The 21130-nt window shown below is 44.2% G+C and overlaps 2 protein-coding genes across 2 annotated transcripts; one reads left to right on the top strand and one right to left on the bottom strand.

Annotated features, from left to right (window-relative positions):
• Positions 1-5184: 5184 nt before the first annotated feature.
• LOC116223242 (zinc finger MYM-type protein 1-like) lies at positions 5185-8788 on the bottom strand. The gene is made up of 5 exons (XM_031579272.2): positions 8586-8788; positions 8227-8298; positions 7951-8025; positions 6008-7657; positions 5185-5195 (listed from the first exon to the last, which is right to left on the bottom strand). The coding sequence occupies exons 1-5, from the start codon at positions 8734-8736 to the stop codon at positions 5185-5187; spliced, it is 1959 nt and encodes a 652-aa protein (XP_031435132.2). The 5' UTR covers positions 8737-8788.
• A 1805-nt stretch (positions 8789-10593) lies between these two features.
• LOC116223241 (NXPE family member 3-like) lies at positions 10594-19550 on the top strand. Its single transcript, XM_042709572.1, has 10 exons — positions 10594-10767; positions 10879-10965; positions 11091-11198; positions 11340-11405; positions 11606-11767; positions 11918-12022; positions 16715-17133; positions 17635-17705; positions 17925-18121; positions 19192-19550. The coding sequence occupies exons 1-10, from the start codon at positions 10594-10596 to the stop codon at positions 19546-19548; spliced, it is 1746 nt and encodes a 581-aa protein (XP_042565506.1). The 3' UTR covers positions 19549-19550.
• Positions 19551-21130: the final 1580 nt, after the last annotated feature.

The raw sequence follows: 21130 nt of genomic DNA, 5'->3' as shown, positions 1-21130 counted from the left end.
AGCATAAATACAAAGTGTTCGTTAAAAGTTCTGTTCAATGTTGTATCAAGCATAAATACAAAGTCGTTAAAAGTTCTGTTCAATGTTGTATCAAGCATAAATACAAAGTGTTCATTAAAAGTTCTGTTCAATGCTGGCGTTTGCTATCGCTAGCTAGGATAGCTCAGCGTGCAATTTTACAGACGGTAACATTACCATTTTGACGGTAACATTAACATTTTTGTTTTAACATTAACACTTTAGTTGGAGAGACTAGTTATGTACTTGTAGTGGTAATAATACAAGTTGTCATGAACCATAACTGTTTGGGGATTTTCTCTCAACTAGATAGTTAGTTATTATCATACCTAGCGATAGCGTAGTTCCCTAGATCGATAGCTAGCTGCAAGCAGCTTCATTTACTTTTGAGCAGACATACAGTATGTGTGTTTTTCGATATATTGAGTTGGGAGTGGGGTCTCCCACACTGTTTAATCCACCGCCGGCACCTTGCCTCCTGTGTTTTGGGCTTTGGAAATGCGGGGGGGAAACGACGCATCCCTCTAATCTCTGTATCAGATCTACAAGTCCCGTAGGTACACTGTTTCACCATGCTGCTCAGACCTCAAAGTTCTTCTTCTTCTTTCACTTTAATGGCAGGTTACACGTAGTGGTGCATGCTGCCACCTACAGATCACTGTAAACATTGCAGTTTTGGGCATCTCAGTAACACAAAACAAAGAAAGAAATAACAATAATAATACCAAAAGGGATATTCATATTCTCTTGTATAGCCCTGCTATTTTGAGGAACTTGACCAGTTCCCCTGGCCTTATTCCCTCCCCCAGAACCTCAGCCAGACCGAATCCCGAGCATCCAGCTCCCTGCAGTTGTTCCCTCCAATGCTCCCTGTCACCCTGGTAGGTGGGACAGACGAGCAATACATGCTCCACAGTTTCCTCTTGGCCTGGACACCACATGCAATTTCCTGTGTCTGTCCCACCTACCCTGTATTGGGTGCTATTCAGCCGGGTATGGCCAATCCTCAGCCTGGCGACCACTATTTCATCCTTCCTGCAACCTCTAACTCTGGCTTCTCTCCCAACCTCTCTGTGTATTGCATACATATGCCTGCCTTTAGGACTTGTATTCCACTGGATCTGCCACTGCTTTGTCAGAGCCCTCCTTATAAAAACTTTTACCTCCCCCTCCCAAGCTTAGTGTTGACCTGTGGCTCTGGATTTTCTAGCGCCTTCTTGGCTAGGCCATCCGCCTTCTCATTGCCCCATATCCCCACATGGGCTGGGATCCACAGGAAAGTCACAGAGGCCCCTCTCTGCTCCAGCCTATATAGGCATAGGTACACTTCATTCAGTAAATCCATTCTACAGGATCTAAATGACTGTATACTGCCCAACACTGCTGCAGAGTCAGAGCAAATAAGCCCCTCCTCTTGCCCAGTCTCCTCAACCCACTCTAGTGCTTTAATGATGGCAATTAGCTCCGTGGTGTACACAGACACCTCATCTGTCAGCCTCCAGGAGGCACAGACACCCATCCCCTTCACAACCATGGCAGCTGCAGTTTTCCCAGATTCTGGGTCCTTTGATCCATCAGTATATATCTGGACAGGTCTAGCATATGTACACCCAATGTGGTGTAGTGCGTACCCAGCCACGTACTGCTTCTCCTGTTCTTCCTGGGCATACTTCAATATGCTCATGTCCACTATAGGCATGGGGAACAACCATGGTGGCACTGGTGACATGGCTACTGTCGGACTAACCATTCCCTCTTTCAACCCCGCTTCCTGTACCCATTCCCTCACCCTCCACCCAAACCCCTTGCCTTTTTTGGCCTCGTACTCCCAGCATGGCTCTATCACTCTTTTTGCAGGATTCCCTTGATTGTGGCCTTCCAGGTTTGACCAGTATGCTAGGGACAGCTTTTTCCTTCTGATTGCTAAAGGCATTTCCCCCAGCTCAACATGTAAACTCACTATTGGGGAGGATTGAAGTGCTCCACAACAAAGCCTCAGCGCTCGTGACTGTATTCTCTCCAGCTTCATGAGTCGAGAATCAGACGCAGATCCATAGACAAAGCTACCATAATCTATTGCTGAACGCAGGAGGGCATAATATAGTGCGACCTCAAAGTTGTCGGACCTTCTTCTCTTAGTAGCGGTTGCTAAGGTATGATTGGACGAGGGCCGTTCCAGGGAGGAGTTTCGCGATCGGTCAATTGTGTTGCAATCTGGCTATCGGGGAACATTCGTCGAAAGAGCAGGCTGGCATCTTCGGATGATTTAAAAGAATAATGCGAATTGGCCACTTTCAGTGCCCACATTACCTCCGCAGTTAGGACTTCATTTTTCGTTACAGAATCCGTTATTGACGCCTGCTTGGTAGCCGACGAGAGAGACGTGCTGCTTGGCGCAGCAGTTGCCCTCGCTGTGGTGATAGGGGTTGCTGTAGCTTCGCTAGCAGCAGCGCTCTGTTTGCTTCCTTTGGCATGGCTCGTTAATGGTTAATGCCGCCGAATGTTTTGCCACCACACAATCTACATTTTGCTCGTCTCGGGTCTTCGTCTGTTTTAACCCATGACATGTACTTTTCCATTTGTAGCCAAGCATGGTTAAATCTACACTTCCTTGGCATAATCCCGTCCGCTTCCCTGAGTTACTGTTGCCATGGCCACCAAACTTTTCAGTTAGTATGAGAGCATATGCCTGCTTATATTTTGAACGTATTTCTTTTAAAGGCATATTAATTATTTAAAACGCAGCGTTAATAACCTTGGAAATATGAATATAACAAATTTCCATGACTTTTCCAAAACTTTTTGAATTTTATTTTTTTCAAGTACTTTTCCAGGCCTGGAAATAACCATTTTAAAATTCCATGACTTTTCCAGGTTTTTCATGACCGTACGAACCCTGTACACAGCATAGAACAGGGGTTGTCAACTGGTTTAGTCCCAGGGACCACCATTCTGACTAGAAAGTAATTTGCGGCCCTGCACGCGTGTGCATGTTTGTAACCGCCACCGCCACGCCCCCTCCCCCCGCACAGATATTCTGCCTATAACACTTAAATATGTGAAATTATCAGGGTATATCGCTAGCCGCAGCCACACCCCCTCCCCCTCAGATATTCTGCCTATAACGTGAAATTATCAGGGTACATCGCTAGCCACCGCCACGCCCCTTCCCCCTGCAGAGATATTCTGCCTATAACACTTAAATATGTGAAATTATCAGGGTACATCGCTAGCCGCCACCACGCCCCCTCCCCCTGCACAGATATTCTGCCCATAACACTTATACCCCGTTAACACGATGGGAAAACGCATATATTTTCATGCGTTTTGGCCTTTCATTTACACGAAAACGGAGGTTTTATCACGGAAAACGATCATTTCTAAAAACTCCGGCCAAAGTGGAGATTTCTGAAAACTCCGTTTTTGTGTTTGCGTGTGAACTAGGTCAAACAGAGTTTTAGGTTCTCAAACGTCACAGTATGCGACAAAAAATGCATCACATCATGTGAGCGTCCTATTGTTTACAGTTAGTTTGCTTACTGATCATGGATGCTGTTAAGGTAGTGCTCATTTATACGTTAATGCAAACGCCTGTTTGTATTTACAAACACAACGGCTTTTCTATATGAAGGAGCAGAGGCGAAGAACTGCACGGAGGTCAGCAGTCTTTCTATTGCTTTCACTCCCAAGACGTAGGCTACATTGCCTGCCAACGTCGCCACCGACGGTTTTGGATCCGACCAGGGCGAACTGCTGTCTGGTGGGAAAACTTTGAGAAAGAAGTCGTCCTCCCGGACGAATGGCATGAGAACTTCCGAATGTCGCGCTCATCACTACTGTCTCTTTCGGAGTTACTGCATCCCTCCATAGAAGGGCGTATTTATGCGGGCTCATGTAAACAGAAACTTTTTTGAAAACGATGTTGTGTGTACGACGTTATTTTTGAAAACGGAGGGGCAGAAATATTCGTTTCTGTAAATACCCGGCTATGTGTAAATGTGGTCTTAGATATGTGCAGTTATCAGGGTAGATCACTAAACACCTTCCATCTTGAAATGTGTTGAAATATCAAAGCGAATTTATAAAAATTAAAAAATTCAATGGTGAACTGATCAACATAGGCTCATGTCGCGGACCCCCTGCAATGCCGCCAATGCTTGTGTTAGGAAGAGACGTGCAAAAGGAGAGTTGATCAAACATCCAACTATAGGCCTAAATTTCCATCCCAAACTGCCCTGCCTGGGGCATATTCTGATTTTTTTCACAGTACAGTGGGTATATATTGTGTTTATGTTTTTCCAAATTAAATGAGGCTGGGACTACAATAACTTTAGCATTACCGTCAACCAAGTTAGACCTAAACCATATTGAACTCGTTCGGAGTAGCTTTGGGTAACTATTAGAGAAAAGCAAGGGTCTGACCAGTACAGTGTGACGCCATGGTTATGGGGGTATACATCTTGCTAGAGTATACTAATTGCTAGAGTACGTCATAAAACGTGTAGCGTTTGTGACGTGGTGACCAGTGGCGGAGCCAGGGAATTTACATTGGGGTGGCCAGGATGGGGCCAGTGATAATTTTTGGGTGGCAAGCATGTGTCTCACCAGGCGATGCAGAGCTATTTAAGACACATATAGGAAACATCTCAACATTATTCGGAATTCAGGTGAAAAAAAAGAATACACTTATTCTGTATTCATACTTGGTTTTAAACTGTGTTGATTTACCGATTGCTATTTGTGTTTTTTTTTGTATTGTACGACTGAGTCGAACAATGGTTGTAGAGATATGCAATGACAGTAAGGTACTCTATTTTATAGTAGAGATGTCCTCAGTTTATGGCGACAAGCCAAGTCAATTCTCTCAGTGTATCATCAGGAATACAAAACAAGGATGCAAAATTAGAAGTGCAATGTTTTTTTAATCAAGTCTGATCACAATATGGATTTATCTTTAAATAACAAAAAGTATAAAATACTGAGCTAATGTATAGAAATATGAAAATAAATAAAATAACATCCTGAATACAATTTGCTGAATTACAACAAATGTAAATATGACAAGCATTAACAGCCTGTTTAAATAAGCAGTGTCAATTTTTCTTCAATTCGATCCATAAACATCTATCAAACACATAATAACAAACATCATATTCACAATGGGTATTAGGCGGAGTCTGCAAGAATGATTCAAGTTTGAGCCACATTTACACATATCAGACAGAGAATCCAAACAGTGACATCTCATGAAAACTGAACACTTCAATGACTGTCCTTAAAGATCTAAAGATTAGCCTCCTGTATATAACAGAGGCATTGAACACTTTGATACTTTCCTTTGTGTTATAAAAAATAGTGCCTCTTAAAAAAAACAATTGCCTCGAAGCCCTTGGGGATTATTTACATGGAATCTTCCAATGCAGAACTTCTAACTGCATTATTGAAACTATTTACATCATCACTTCATCATATCATTGTTTACACACTCATTTCAGACGTATTCTGCGGTTATTGTGATTAGCAGCAAATCGATTAACAAATTCATCCAAGTCCAGGGACTTTGCTCGTCTGGACTCCACACTTAAAATACCCAGACTGCTCAGTCGATCATCATCCATAGTGGATCTCAAGTGTGTCTTTATTAACTTGAGTGTGGAAAAGCTGCGTTCACAGGAGGCAGTACTGACTGGTATGGCAATAGCAATTTTGCATAACCTGAAGAGCTCATGGAATACCTCTTTAAAGGGTTCAACGAATTTAGTGAGTTCTACTAGGCTAGAGGGCTTCTGTATGCCAGATTTGACTTTTCTCTCTAGGATTCTTTTCATTTGGTGTAACTCGTGTTTGAGGTCATCTGTGTTACATTCATAAATAGAAGCAAATGCAAATAGAGCTTGCTCTTGGCAAAATGTATTACTTGACGGATTTAAGGCTTGGATTCCCAACATTATTTCACAATTTGGTTTAGCAAATCGTCTGTTTAGCTCACTGAGCATGTTATCCAGCACAGGGTAAAATATGCTAGTACGGAAAGTGTCCATACTCTGCTCTGAACGCTCACCCGTTGAGGACATGACAGCATGTCCATCTAGCCACCGGCTCTGTTTTGTCTTTCTTTTTGAAGTAGGTTCCACCTCTACATCACATTTTTCAGCAGTATTTAAGATTTCTCTCCAGAGTCCTTCAAAGTAGGATTCATCCCTGTAAGCTTGAACATTTTGCACAAGGGCTTGAACTAGATCCACAGCTGAACACAAATCAAGAGAGGGAGACTGTAGCATGTCAGAGAGACACCTTGCATCACCAAAAACCTTATTGCATATCACCAAAAGTCCAATGAACTGCAGGTCAAATTGAGCGAGCAGGCCTCGTGCATCAATGCTTCTATCGCCACTGTTTTCTGAAGCCACTTCTACAAGGAGACGCATGATGGCAGGTAGTCTATCAAGAACAGTGTGGCAAGCTATATGCCGGCAAGCCCACCTTGTTTCACTCAATCGCTGAAGTTCTCTGGGTGCTCCAGGATACATTTCTTTCTGTATGTTCAGCCACTTGTTGTGAATGTACGAGCCAGACACAAATACATAGAGTCTCTGCAACAATGCGAAAAAACATTCAGCTTGTGGTACTGCCTTAACTGTGTCCACAAGAACAAGATTAAGACAATGGGCATTACAATGTACATAAAAGGCCTGTTTTGCCACCTCTTTAATACGAGCCTGAACGCCTGAGTGCTTGCCACTCATGACAGAAGCCCCATCATATGATTGCCCGATCAGGTTACTTTTGTATTCCAAGCCACATCTCTCAAGTACCTGTATTATTTTATGCGTCAGGCCTGCAGCATCTAGGCGGTCTGCAGATTCAAAGTGCAAAAAGCTCTCTTTTACGGCTCCTGCATAATAATATCTTAACACTAAAGAGATCTGCTCCTTTTTTTTAAGGTCTTTAGTTTCATCTGCCATAAGGGAAAAGACTTCACTCTCCTTGACTTCGTTTATGATGGAAGCGCGTACCATTTCAGCTAATGTATCCAAAATTTCATTTTGAATTTGGTGGCTCGTGTATTTTGCATTGCGAGGCCCTGTCATTTTCTTTTTAACAACTGGGTCATGTTTAGCAATCATGTCCAATATAGCCAAGAAGTTTCCCCTGTTGTCTGCATCTACTGTCTCCTTGTGTCCCCTCTGTGAAATATTCTGGGTTGCAGTTAACAGTAGGACTTCTGCTAAACTTTTTATGTAGGCACGATTTTCCTCTATCTGCTTATGATGTTCTTTACTTAAAGTACTCATTAACAAGGCATCAGCTTTATCTGCTCTCTCATATTCTTTCCAAGCAATCATTGCATTTGTGTGACCCTCTCCCTTTGCATGTCCACAAAACCCTCCATCTCTGAATGTTGCCTTTTTCCAGTTTTTAAAACCCAAGGCTGACGTAAACACTGACTCTGTGTGTGGGAGGCCAAAATGCCTGCATGCATAACAGTATGCTGAGTCTTGTGACAGTGAATATTCAAGCCATGTGTGGATAGAGTACCACGATGCCTGAAAGTGTCTGCGCCTGTCGCCCTGGAGTGTCCTCGGATAGAGTTTCAGACGTGGCTGGATTGGACTATCAGTTCTTGATTTGGAAATGTCTGTTTAAAAATGGAAAAAAAGGCATATTCAATTATTAAATTACAGCAGAGATTAATAATCAAGATAAACTCATACATTGGAGTGTACTATCCCATGTTACATCTAATGGATTATCTGAACACTATAATCTTCTTAAAAACGTTATAGATTTGAGGCCATTCATCCAACTCTACTCAAGTTGAGGTGAGTGGTATGACTCATACCTGTTTATGAATTATCAGGCCACTGTATCAGATTGGGCAAAACTGAAGTGGAATTAAAGTGTCCAGTATGTGTGAAAGAGTGAGTATACCTGGAGGTCCACTTGGGCCGCCACTCGTTGTTGGAGGCTCCTCTCTCTCGCTGTCTGAATCTTCTCTGTGGGAATCTAAATATATATATTAAAAACATTAATAGGTGTTTAAAGTATTTTCCACAAGGTGTAATGATCCACTATCCAATTTCACAGATACAAAAGATTAAAATTAATTTTCTACAGCATTAAACATATTCAATATAAACTTGTGGACAATATCGATGGAAAAGTTAGCAGAAGAGTACAACATACAATGTAAGATTGACAATTTACCTGGGGATCCACTGGGGCCACTCCTCAGGGAGGACTCTTCTGTCCTGCTCTCAATCAATCTTTCAGAAACATCTAAAATAATTACAATAAGGTGTACAGGTAATTTTCCTAAAGGTTTTATAATGCATGCTATATAGTGTTTAACAAACACACTATAAGCTAAAGTATAATATTAGTGAAAGTGTCTCTGGGTAGCAAATACAAATATGCCATACTTTAATGTAATGAAAAAACTAACTGATATGTTTTACAATGCACTTTCAACCTGACCTGTATATGAATAGACACACTTTAAGCCAATTGTAAATAAGATAACCTCATACCAAGCTGTACTATATGTGAGTCTCTATACTGTATACCTGGAGGTCCATTTAAGTTGCTGCTCTCTGGGGGCTCCTCATCCTCGCTCTCTGCCTGTTTTTTCTCCATCTCATCCTCATTCTTTGCCTTAGCTGTCTTCTTTCCACTTGCCCTGAAGAAGGACGCTATGTCTGCCTTCTTCCTCTTCATTATTTTTCCCTCTTTAATGACACCTATCCAAAATGCATACTGTATATACCTGACACAATCATAACACGATATAGCTTGCTTCTAAACTTCGCAAAATAGATAGTCATGGGTGGGATAGTCACAGTTATTAGAAGACAAAAACAACATCCATTATGATATCATACCTTTCTGTTTTGGGTTTCTTCACTTAGCCGCAGGTGCCGGTCGAAGCGTCAGGTGGTAACAGGCATTCTCAGGCCATGCTTGAGCCGTTTAATTCAAATACAGGATGTGTGCGCGCTGCGCGTGGCTAAAGGGTCCGACAGTGTACTAGCGGTGCGAGAAAGGTTCCGCATTTTTCCACAGCCGTCAAAACTTTTAACCGCTCTGATGTGGTGCTTGGGGTGGCCAATGGGGTGGCCGAGATTCTACGGGGGGTGGCCGTGGACTCCTCATTTGTCTACAGAGCGTTATAGTCCGCTACTAGTTGCTGGCTGTTTATTTGCCAGTAGGACCCCATAAACAGTTTATCACGTCTATCGAGTAATACATTTGTCGGTAGACAATGGGTGGTAAGCAGACATTGGGTGGTAACCGGAAGTTTCAACTCAGAGAGTTGCAGTGAAGAGATGAACAATTGCAACAGTGTGTTATATCAAATGTGTGACAGCGTATGTGCCAATGACTGTCTCTAGCAAGTTGTATACCCACACTTACATGACATTGTGGGTATCAAACCTGCTAGAGCATTAAACTTGCAATCACGTTTTTTGCCATATTGACTCCTCATAAGAGGTGATAACCACTGCTCGTGGGGTTCAGGGGCGTAGCTGCTGTAGTCATGCCTGAGGCAAAATTAATAAAAAAAATATAACATTATTTTTAAAAAGAGGACCCTTTCACAATTGCAAGAGTGGAACTGCCATGCCAAAAAGTGTCCGTCAGCCAAATAACGTCCGGGTGACATCATACTAGCTTTTGAACGACTCTTGAGCGTCTGTTGCTATACCAACGCTGAGTAGAACGTTTGTTTGCCAAAAACTGTCCGGGTCAGTACATGATTGACATTCCTGACATAGCGTTCGTTACTATGTTGGTTGCTATGCAAAGACTCGCGCAGCATTACTGCTATGCACAGACTCGCGCGGCATTAAATTACCTCATAACGCAATTTACCGCAGAGCATCTCACATTATACCTCGCTACCTGAGACCGGCTTGCCCTGTATTTTACCTGCAAGAAGCCTAGCAAAACAACCACCTGGAGCTCGAAAACATCAACTGACAACCACTTTATCAATATCCTTTATGTATATATTATTTACAATTACTCTGTACTAGTTTAACTTTGTGCTAATTAACAAAAGTATTTTATTGTAGTGTAATCTTGTTAGCGAGCCAGTTAGCCAACCATTTATTGAATAGAGCTATCTAGATAGATAACATTAGGTGACGGATAGAGAGTGAGTGAAAGAGAACGTGAAATAGCTAACACTAGCTAGATAGTTTGATTGATTGGGAGAGACTGACTGATTGACAGACGAGAGAGAGACTTGAGGTTAGGTTACTAGTATTTTAATTGAGAAGATATGGCATCCCTCAACGAGATATTTTTCTATCTCTCTAGTGATGAAAAGTAACAAGAAGGTACCTCTGAGATGAAGAAGCGTACCATTCGGAGAGGAGCACAAAAATTCACGCTGCAGGGTAAGGTTGTAATACGTTAGGGTTGTTGTAACCAAACCCATGATGTTGACAAGAGATCAAACAACCACTAGTCTTACGCATCCAATGTATGCAATTAACTAATATCCTGCTTCATATTTTGAGATGCCTGCAGTGTCCTTAGTTTCAAATGTTGTCTGATGTAGGGAGTTGCATGTATCTGAGGCCCAAGGATGGAGAGCCGCCAAGGAGGGTCATCTTGTCGGACAAGGAAAGGGATGCTGTGCTGACGGAGGTCCACGCCGGTCACTTTGGAGGGAAGCGCCTAATGGGCAAGATCTATCAGCGCTTCTTCTGGCATGGCATTGTTAAGGACGTGGAAGACTGGGTTAAGCAAGACTTTTGTTTATCAGTTCATCTAAAACACCTTGTGGTTCTAGTTGACACACAGTTTGAGAGCACCCATTATTTCAACCTGCTCTGATCTGTGTGTTTCAAGGTCCGTACCTGCGTGCCTTGCCAGAAGTTCGAGAAGGTGAAGACCGTGGCACCAGAGCTGAAGCTTGTGTCACCTTGGTACAAGATCGTGAGTTTTAACACTTTTGAGATCAATGTGAACATTTAGCAGTTCTTAGTAGTTAATCAAAATGTTATCTTCAGCAACTTCTTTTGCTCTGGCTTGTGTGACCCATTCATTTCCCTGTATGCAAGGTGTGGACCTCATCTGACCGTTCAAGGTCTCATCAAGGTATGGGAATCGGCACTGTCTTACCGCAACTGATTTTCTTCACTCAGTGGGTGGAGGCCATTCCTATCAAGGTGTGGTATATCAATGTGTTTGGTTTCACAAAGATATGAACTGATCATCATCATCATCATGCTTTTCAATGATGCTCTCGACCTTTGTCCAGACGACAAATTATAGGATCCTACACTTTCTTTTGTTAAATACAATGCTAGGACAAGAAGGCAGTGGCAACATCCCAGGCCATGATGGACATCTTCCACGCCCATGGTGCACCTGAGGTCATCCAGACAGACAGGGGCAGAGAGTTCTAGAACGAGGTTAAGTACTTGCTGAAACTTGTCTCTTTTCACAACTGATTTATATATACTTGGCAGTTATTCACCAAAGTTATCTTTGATTTGAAGGAGGGTGGTAGGTTAAACTGTGACAGATCATTTTAATGGACAAATCTAATGACTGACACATCTTTCTTTTTTAGGTCAACCAGATCTTGTCCGAGAAGTACGGGACCAAGCACCGACTCACCTCAGCCTACCATCCCCAGACCAACAGACTGGATGAGCGGACCAACCAGACGCTGAAGAGGGCCATTGGCAAGTCTCTGGATGGGCACCAGGAACGGTGGGAGGATAACCTTAAGGTAACTCTTTTTGCACACAACAGCAGTGTCCAGGCCTCCACTAAGTACTCTCCCTATCACCTGATGTATTGCCGGGAGCCACGGTTGTCATCTAACTTCATTTGATTATGTTTGTATATTGCCTTTTCTCTATTCACAATGTCATTTCAGATCACAGGAGACCTTCCTCTTGTGGAGGTTGATAGGGATGATGAGGGCACCGTTGCAGACTACCTCCTGGTCAGGGCTGAGACAGATGAGGAGGTTTTTGACAAGGTAAAGATAATGCAATTCAATGTGAACATTTAGCAGTTCTTAGTAGTTAATCAAAATGTTGACACGGCGATGGACCTGCCCGGCTATCAGCTCTTTAGAGCGGACCGCGATGCGACAGCCACCGGGAAAACAAAAGGCGGAGGTGTCTGCTTTTATGTGAGTAACGAGTGGTGCAGCGATTTAACAGTCATCGCTGAATTATGTTCCCCCGATCTGGAATTACTGGTGATACACTGCAAACCCTTCTACTCACCTAGAGAAATATCATCCATTATCCTTGCGTGTGTCTACGTCCAGCCTCAGGCGCACGCTGACACCGCACAGCAACTTTTAGCAGATCAGATCACGGAGTTGGAGAACAAGTTCCCTAACTCCACTTTATTTGTCATGGGTGACTTTAACCACACTGATCTGAGATCTGAACTTCCAAAATACCATCAGCTGGTGCGCTGCGCCACCAGGGGAGAACGGACTCTTGATCAGTGCTATTCTACCATCAGAGAGGCATATCGCGCGTGCGCGTGCGCACCACTAGGCAATAGCGATCATTCTGTGATTAAACTCATCCCCACATACCAGTCCCTACTCAGGAAACAAAAACCGGTCAAGAGGTCTGTCCAGATACGAACACCTGATGCAACTGAATCACTGCAAGCCTGTTTTGACATTACAGACTGGGCAGCTATTAAGCTGGCATGCAATGACATTGATGAGTATGCAGACACATGCTCATCCTACGTCTACTTCTGTGAGGAACTCTGCATCCCCAGACAATCCATTGTCATTTATAGTAATAATAAACCGTGGTTCAACAAGGAGGTGAGGCTACTGAGGAGAGGGAAGGAGGCGGCCCACAGGAGCGGAGATAAGGACGCGTACACCAAAGCCAAATATGCCCTCAGCAAAGCCATCCAGCATGCTAAAGGGGTGTATAAGACTAGAATTGAACAACAGGTCGGGGATAAGAACATCAGAGCTGTCTGGAGGGGCCTACAATCTGCCACGGGCTACAAGAAGAAGCCCCCCCCCACCTCTAACGACCCAAATCTACCAGACCAGTTCAATGTGTTCTGCACAAGGTTTGAAGCACCGCGTGGGTCCACCCCCTCCATCCCCCCCGCCTCCCCTCCCCCTGCCACCACCTCACCTGCTCCACTGGTCATCACTGAGCATGAGGTTCGGAGGCTCTTCAAAGGTCAGAACACCAGGAAAGCGTGTGGGCCGGACATGGTGTCACCTGCTACCCTCAAGCACTGTGCCAGCGAGCTGGCTCCAGTGTTTACGGACATTTTTAATCAGTCTCTCAATTTATGCCGTGTCCCTGTATGCTTCAAATCTGCTGTCATCATTCCAGTGCCGAAAAAGCCCAAGATCACCTGCTTAAATGATTACAGACCGGTCGCCCTCACCTCTGTAGTCATGAAAGTATTTGAACGCTTGGTCCTCTCCTATCTCAAAGCATCCACTGACCACCTCATGGACCCCCTCCAATTTGCATACAGACCCAACCGCTCAGTAGACGATGCAATCAACATAGCCCTTCACTATATTCTACAACACCTGGACAATCGGAACACCTATGCAAGGGTCCTGTTTGTGGATTATAGTTCTGCCTTTAACACCATCATTCCCGACCTCCTCCATAGCAAACTGACCCATCTGAACATCCACCCCCTTACCTGCTTATGGATTACAGATTTTCTCACCAACAGGAGACAGTATGTCAGGCTGGGCCCGCATCTGTCACAGCCCCGCACAGTTAACACCGGTGCCCCCCAGGGTTGTGTGCTGTCCCCCCTGCTCTTCTCCCTGTACACCAACGACTGCTCCTCTGGTGACCCGTCTGTCAAGACCATCAAGTATGCAGACGACACCACCATGATAGGTCTCATCAGCAACAACAACGAGTCTGCCTACCGGAGGGAGGTCGGCCATCTAGAGTCCTGGTGTGCAGTCAGCAACCTAGAGCTCAACGTCAACAAGACAGTGGAGGTGATTGTGGACTTCCGAAAAAAGGTTCCGACACATCTTCCACTTGTCATCAACAACTCATCTGTCACTGTAGTAGAGCATTTCAAGTTCCTAGGCACAACCATCACCAACACACTAAAATGGGACAATAACATCACTCAATTAGTGAAGAAAGGTCAGCAGCGCCTGTTCTTCCTCCGGCAGCTGAGAGGACTACAGGTCAGCCCCCCCATCATGGTGCAGTTTTACAGGGCTATCATTGAGAGTGTGCTTACATCCTCTCACTCGGTCTGGTATGACTCTGCCTCTGCCCGCTCTAAGGCCAGGCTCCAAAGAGTCGTACGGGCAGCAGAGCGCATCATCGGCTGCCCCCTTCCCTCCATCAAGGACCTTCACAGCTCCAGATCCCTCAGGAAAGTAATGAAGATCACGGCAGACCCCTCACATCCTGCTAACAGTCTCTTTAACCGTCTCCCCTCTGGACAGCGATACAGGGCCATCATGACCAAAACATCACGTCACCTCAACAGTTTTTTCCCCCAAGCAATAGCCCTCCTAAATAGCTCTCACACACGAACTTTATCGCACTTTATTTAACTTTATTTAACATTATTATTGTTGCACTACCTCCATTCTTATTTATTATTTTGCTCATACTGTCTGGTACTATCTGTCCTTGTATTGTTGTTCTGTGTTGTCTTGTTGTTCTATCTGTGATACTATAGCCTGCATGGAGAAAACCAAAAACAATTCCTAGTATCTGTATACATGGCGAATAAAGTTGAATTGAATTGAATTGAATTGAATTGAATTGAATTGAATTGAATTGAATGTTATCTTCAGCAACTTCTTTTGCTCTGGCTTGTGTGACCCATTAATTTCCCTGTATGCAAGGTGTCATAGGTGCAAGGTGTCATAAATACCATCCCAAGGGGAAGCTCACCTAATCCCCAACCAATGTGTTACACCCATCTGAGCGATATTTACCTGACAGAAGTTGCTACAGCAATAACCAAACACAGTTATATGTGCTACAGAGGGGCCAAATACATTTTCGCTGCTTCTCTTAATCAATCAAGGTGCATTTCAACATGGCTGTGCATGCATAATTAGAATGCATTTTAAGTTACCTGAATGCATTTCAAAATAATGCCTTAATGAACAAAATTACCTAGATAGCCGTATTACTACCCAAGGGATCATATAGGCCTACTTATTTCCAGTTAATATCACTTTTGAGTTGCTAGCCTGCTGGTACTAGGCTAAACTAACATGGTCCCATTGTGTGGGTAGGTTAGCTTTATCCTTCTGGTTTCAACAAGACCCGCTGCTGCTAACACACTGGTCGAAAGATTGCAGACGCTATATATATCCCTAGCGTCTGCAATCTTTCGACCAGTGTGTTAGCAGCAGCGGGTCTTGTTGAAGCCAGAAGGATAAAGCAAAAGTTACATGCTCTACACACTAACAACTTTCAAAACTTGTTTCCATTGTAGAATGGGTGGCAATATAAGGCTAGCAGGTTTGCACTGTGTGGGTAGTTTTCCTACTAGCCAACTAACAACGACCTGGGCTGCTTGATAGCTACTTACTCTCTGGGTGGTAAAAAAAAATCTCTTTTCTTTTTGGGTGGCATTTTCCTATCTACAAAGCACAAAAGGGTCAAAAATATCAATGCTGAGACCAAACGAAATACTAATATGCGGCTTTATTATTTCCTTGCGTATTTAGTAGCTTACCGTGTCAGACTACTGCCAGCTCTCTTTCTGCAAGTCACGATTCATGTGTTTCTGACTCTGTCATTTCAGCCAATTAAATGACAGCATCTTGTCTCGCAGGCTCGAGGGCGCATTGGAAAAGTATTTTTCACTCTTCTGGGCGACGAACATAGTATTGATAATACAGTTTTTCTCAATTGCTTACACATTTAGCGAATCATGGGTCAACTTAATCTAATGCTCACATCTTCTTTGCACAGCAAGAGTCTTCTCTGGCGAATGGGTTAACTATTTCTTATTGCTTTCACACAAATTTCTTTGAGTTTTAACACACTTTTCAAAACAGTTAACACACTTCTCAGAGAAGCATGGATTGAGGAGGCCAGTGCTCTGCCTGTGCAGGGTTGGGGAGGGCGCTGGAAGTGACAACCCTGCTCAGTGTGTCATTCACCAACATTTCTGGTCCTGGTTTGTAGTTAACTCACAGGTTGTAATTCTGGAAAGCCAGTAGCAAGCTCTGCAAGTACTTGGGAGCCTTTAGGAGAGGCTCGCTGAAGGTCGCTATGAGGGGCTTGGGATCTGTCTGTGTGATATTATCTTGTCCATACAGATGATATTGGAACCGCTTTGTTTCCCTATGTCATTGACATTGTCCGAATGAGCTCTGTCCTCCTGGATAAATCTCAACTACTCAGCTCTGCTGCTCGCCATGCCTCGATGGCACTGGCTAATGTTATGCCCTCTTCCTTTAACACCCATCTGCGAGCGCCCTCAATAGCAGCATGACCAGGGACTCATCTCTTGACACTCCATATTTCCATAAAGCAGCTTCCTCCCTGAGTCCTCTCTGGGATATCTCCCCATCACCCCCACCACAAATGACACCTGAGGGAGCTTTGCCCAGGGAGCACAGTTAATGAATAACATCTTTATCTTTACTATACAAGAGGTCACTCCAGTCTGATGAGTGCATGTTTGCTTTCCTTTCCCCCCTGGATGTTAGGCCAGTGTGTTTGGAGAGGTGCTGGACCACCAGAATAGTACCTACTCAGTCCGGTTCACCCTGCCCTGGGTCGGCCTGGCGTCGGTGGCAGTCCGCCTGATTCACTCTAGCGAGGCCGTGCAGGCCCTCAGGCGGCACAGGAGCACAGATTCCGACCGTGTCTTCTTCCATGGCTACTATGTGGGCAGTGACCCCCAGGGTGCTCAAGTGGAGGAGAGGGTGGTGTGCAACATCAAGTGGGAGGGGGTGGTGCTGAGGTCGGAACAGAAGGACTGCTGCTGTGAGTACCAGGATGCCCACATCAGGGTGACGTGGAAGTGCCGCAAACCCCAAACTCTGCCATGCAGCACCCTGGTGTACCACTCCATAGGTGGCTACACAAATCACATGACAGCCCTCGAAAAGGTACTCATGGACAGGTGAGCAAGATGGGTTTTGTATTTATGGAGATGCTTTGCATCATTTGGGTATACAGTTCTTCATGTAATCATGTACATATTTTATAACTCTGTTGTTTATGATGCTCAACTTTATGATGCCAGGTTGGTACTAATAGAGGCAGAGATTGTCATGCATGATTTGCTTCTGTTGTTTATTTTGTTAGAGTTTAAAAGTAAAACATTTCAATTTCAAAAAAATTAATTCAGTAGGCACTGTTGTTCAAGGCAAATCACACTAGCAACAGGAATGCGTGCTCACAGGAATGCGTGCTCACAGGTATGCATGTTCATAGGCATGCATGCTCAGAGGTATCAGTATGCATGTTCAGCGGTATGCATGCTCACAGGTATCAGTATGCATGTTCAGCGGTATGCATGCTCACAGGTATGCATGCTCTGTCGCTCCCTAAGTATTGAACCTTTGACCTTGGTGATGTGAGAGTTTAGCTGCAGGATGCCGAGTGCTTTGTCTCTCCACAGTCAACATGTGAACCGGTGGCTCAAGGGGGATTCACGCCTGATTAGAGTGATGGCCTCCAATGCAACCATTGGTATGTTTTTCCACTTTCTTTAGAACTGAATGCAGAGCCACCCTGGCGCAAAACACACATATACGGATACATACACACACACACACACACACACACACATGAAAACCCTAACGTCATACAGTACTTCCATACGGTCTCTCCTTTAGGGTCGAGAGATTCGTGTAAATCTGGGCTGCCCACACCAATACCATCAGGGTTCTACATAAACAACGTCTGGACATTTAGCAAAGGATGACGCGACCCAGTGTCTGAAGGACAAGCACATCTACATGATGGGAGACTCCACCAGCAGACAGTGGTTTGACTACCTCATCCTGGCTGTGCCTAGTAAGATACACAAATATCACACAGGGCTGTTCACAGGAGAAGATTTAGTTCTCTCTTTAAAGATGTTTACATTTCAGGGACTGAACTGTGTAAATGAATACTAAAAACAAAAAAAAACACAGATTTTCCAGAGATACAGTTTTTCTCGATTGCTTAAACACAATTTTGACTGCTTTGTTTTGTTTTTCAATACACCTCACACAATTAGCACAACCACCACCCAATGAGCAAAACACCTCAGATCCATTGCAAAATGAAACACTCTTGTAAAAACTATACACTAATTTAACAAAACCATATTTTGTTACCATATGAAACACACACATTGCATGTACTGAAAATACAGTACAAATAAAGTTGTTTCATTTTACCCTAATGTCTTTTTAGGATGTGTGCCAGTGTTGACTGAGAGACCTGATGAACATTACTGTATTGAAAATGGCATGGTCACGCTAATGTTGGCTTAAATGTCTCTGAGCCTGATAGCATTATTGGCCAAAACCATGTTTATGATCTCTCTCTCTCTCTCTTGTTCTTGCGTGAATATGGGCCCCCGTCCTCCTTTCAAGTTTATTTGATAAATTTGGTCTTCTTCTTCTTTGAGCACGTTTTCCTCCTGCTTCAGGTCTTCTTCTTCCTCTACCTCCACCTCGACCTCAGCCTCTGGCATGGCCTCCGCCTCTTCCTCTTCCTCCTTCTCGTCCTCTGTGGATTCCCCCTCTCACCCTCACTCTTCTTTTTCTGACTTTTTCCATTTTGGTTGAAGACAGATGAACTCATCTGCTGCATTTCTATAGTGCCTAAACCTGTTTGGTGTGTCTACAATTAAGGAATCATGTGTTTGCGCACTTGATGGCTGTGTTTATTTGACAGGCTCATAGGTGTGGTAATTTGACAGTCAGTGTTTTGGAATTGCAAGGAAGTGACCTCTTGATATACTTCTGTGTCTAAAGCAATCAAGTGTGTTTAGTGTTTTGCAAATCACTTGTGTGTATTGTTTCCCAAAAAGTGTGATGTTGACATGAGCTTATAGTGGTGCAAATCTGAGCCGTTGTTTTGCTCCTTGAGTAAAGGTTTTGATAATTGTGTAATACTTTAGATTTTAGTGTTTATCCAATCGTAAAAAACTGTAAATAAATGGCAATAACGTACTTACCATACTGGCACCGTAAAGGACTGCTCAGCATGGTTATCGTCAAACTACATGAGCAATGAGATCGACAACTTGGCCGGCGGCCTGCACACCGTCATCGTCTTCAACATTGGGGTGCACTTCACCAACTTCCCGATCTCCTACTACGCCTACCGGGTGGCGCGGGTCCGCCGCGCGGTCGTGTCGCTGCTGAGGCGGGCGCCGGAGACTAAGGTCATCATCAAGTCCGCCAACACGGGGTGCCAGGTTAGCACCCTTCTCTTACCACATTCACTGGAATACCACAGGGGGCAGTTTAGACTCACATGTAAGTGTGTGTTTCCTTATGTGTCTGTCTCTGTGTGTATATCCTTGTGTGAATGAGTGTGGAAGTGTGTTCATCCTTGTGTGGAAGTGTGTGTACTGCACTGGGAGCAGCCTTCTCTTACCACATTCACTGGAACTGGCAGTTTAGATTCACATGTGAGTGTGTGTCTCCTTGTTTGTCTGTGTGTGTCATTGTGTGAGTGAGTGTGGAACTGCATCATTCTGTGTTTGTGTGTGTGTGTGTGTGTGTGTGTGAGAGAGAGAGAGAGAATGAGTTTTCAGATGGATAAAATACCAAGCACTGGATTTGTGACCCTTTCCATTGTTTAACCTCAGCTTTCTCAGTTTAAAGGTGCAGTCTGCAATTCTATCCGACTGTGTTCATACTCTCTAACTACGAAGCAAACATAGTGGCTTGGACTGAGCCATTCCAGCCAATCAACACTTTACTTCAGGTGCAAGGACGTTGAGCTCAAATATCCATAACCTTTCACCAGAATCACAGATTCTACCTTAACACAAAGAATCTCCTCCCTGCTGGTTTTTTTTCCGAAACAGATATAGTGTGAGCCCAGCATCAGCATAAAGTACACCTAGGCTACTTGCTACTGGGGTCGTGAAAATGGACGTCTGCCTCTCTGAAGTCTTCCTCCTCTGTCCGTATCTTTGCTGCTCACTCCCACACAAATATTTTCTAGCTTGTGAGCTGAGAGTACAATAAGTCTAGCAAGGCCAACGGAGTACAGCACAAAATGTTTTATGGATTATTACCAAATTTCCGAATGACGTGCGTGTGCATGCGTGCGTGCATAGGTGTGTGAGTTTGTGTGTGTGAGCAATGCATGTGCACCGGTGTGCCTATGTGCTTCTGCAGCTCTGTGTGAGTGTGTATGTGTTTGTCTGTAGATAACAGTGGGACTAAAAACAGACACACCCATGCAAAAATGCAGATCCCCACCCACACACACATACTGTGAACGCCCAGCATTCAGAAGGACACAAAAAGGGAGTCACACCTTTGCATTGGAATGCGTTGATCCGTCAGGGTTGACAGATTCACTTTGAACACATTGCACCACTGATCACACAGTGTAATTTTGCCACGCTCAAAAGTGGTATCTACAGTATTGTGAGAGGTAAGCCAACAGATAAAAAAAATCGGGCCCCCCACTGACCAGACTGGACGCTAATCGGCCCCCAGGTACTTTGAGTTTGAGACCCCTGCTCTACTGTCACCTGAGTCTCCTGAGAGAGAACGTACAGGTCATGACAAACAAACACCTCAGATGTCAGGGCATCTCTTAGTGTCTCCCTGTTAGATAAATTAATATCAAGACATTAATATTAATGAGAAAGAGACCAGCAATCAGAATTACAGCGCTTTTCTTTTGCAAAAGAGGGTGAGTGTCAACCAAATATCATGAACAAACTCCAACCTGCCTTGGCCGAATGTGACATTGATGAGCGGTGTGCTCAACTTTGAAGTGCACCTAAAAAACGATAGAAAGACGCGACACGCGACAGATAAGAGGCGCACACGAAAGGCGCGCCATACCCAGGGGTGGAGATCCCATTTCGTTGTAGGGGGGGACAAATACGGTAACATTTCAGAGAGTAATTCCTGGGGGGGGGGGGGGGG

The sequence above is a fragment of the Clupea harengus genome, chromosome 13 (assembly GCF_900700415.2).
Source record: "Clupea harengus chromosome 13, Ch_v2.0.2, whole genome shotgun sequence".
Classification (NCBI taxonomy): domain Eukaryota; kingdom Metazoa; phylum Chordata; class Actinopteri; order Clupeiformes; family Clupeidae; genus Clupea; species Clupea harengus.
This window is presented reverse-complemented; position numbering and strand designations above follow the sequence as displayed.

What these genes read in the sequence shown, in the direction of transcription:
- LOC116223242 (XM_031579272.2), bottom strand. Translation starts at nt 8,736, where the DNA reads ATGAAGAGGAAGAAGGCAGACATAGCGTCCTTCTTCAGGGCAAGTGGA. An exon ending in CAACTTAAATGGACCTCCAG is followed by an intron (nt 8,299 to 8,585) that starts GTATACAGTATA and finishes TAATTATTTTAG; the next exon opens with ATGTTTCTGAAAGATTGATT. An exon ending in TGGCCCCAGTGGATCCCCAG is followed by an intron (nt 8,026 to 8,226) that starts GTAAATTGTCAA and finishes ATATATATTTAG; the next exon opens with ATTCCCACAGAGAAGATTCA.
- LOC116223241 (XM_042709572.1), top strand. Translation starts at nt 10,594, where the DNA reads ATGTATCTGAGGCCCAAGGATGGAGAGCCGCCAAGGAGGGTCATCTTG. An exon ending in ACGCCCATGGTGCACCTGAG is followed by an intron (nt 11,406 to 11,605) that starts GTCATCCAGACA and finishes TTTCTTTTTTAG; the next exon opens with GTCAACCAGATCTTGTCCGA. An exon ending in GGCCTCCAATGCAACCATTG is followed by an intron (nt 17,706 to 17,924) that starts GTATGTTTTTCC and finishes CAACGTCTGGAC; the next exon opens with ATTTAGCAAAGGATGACGCG.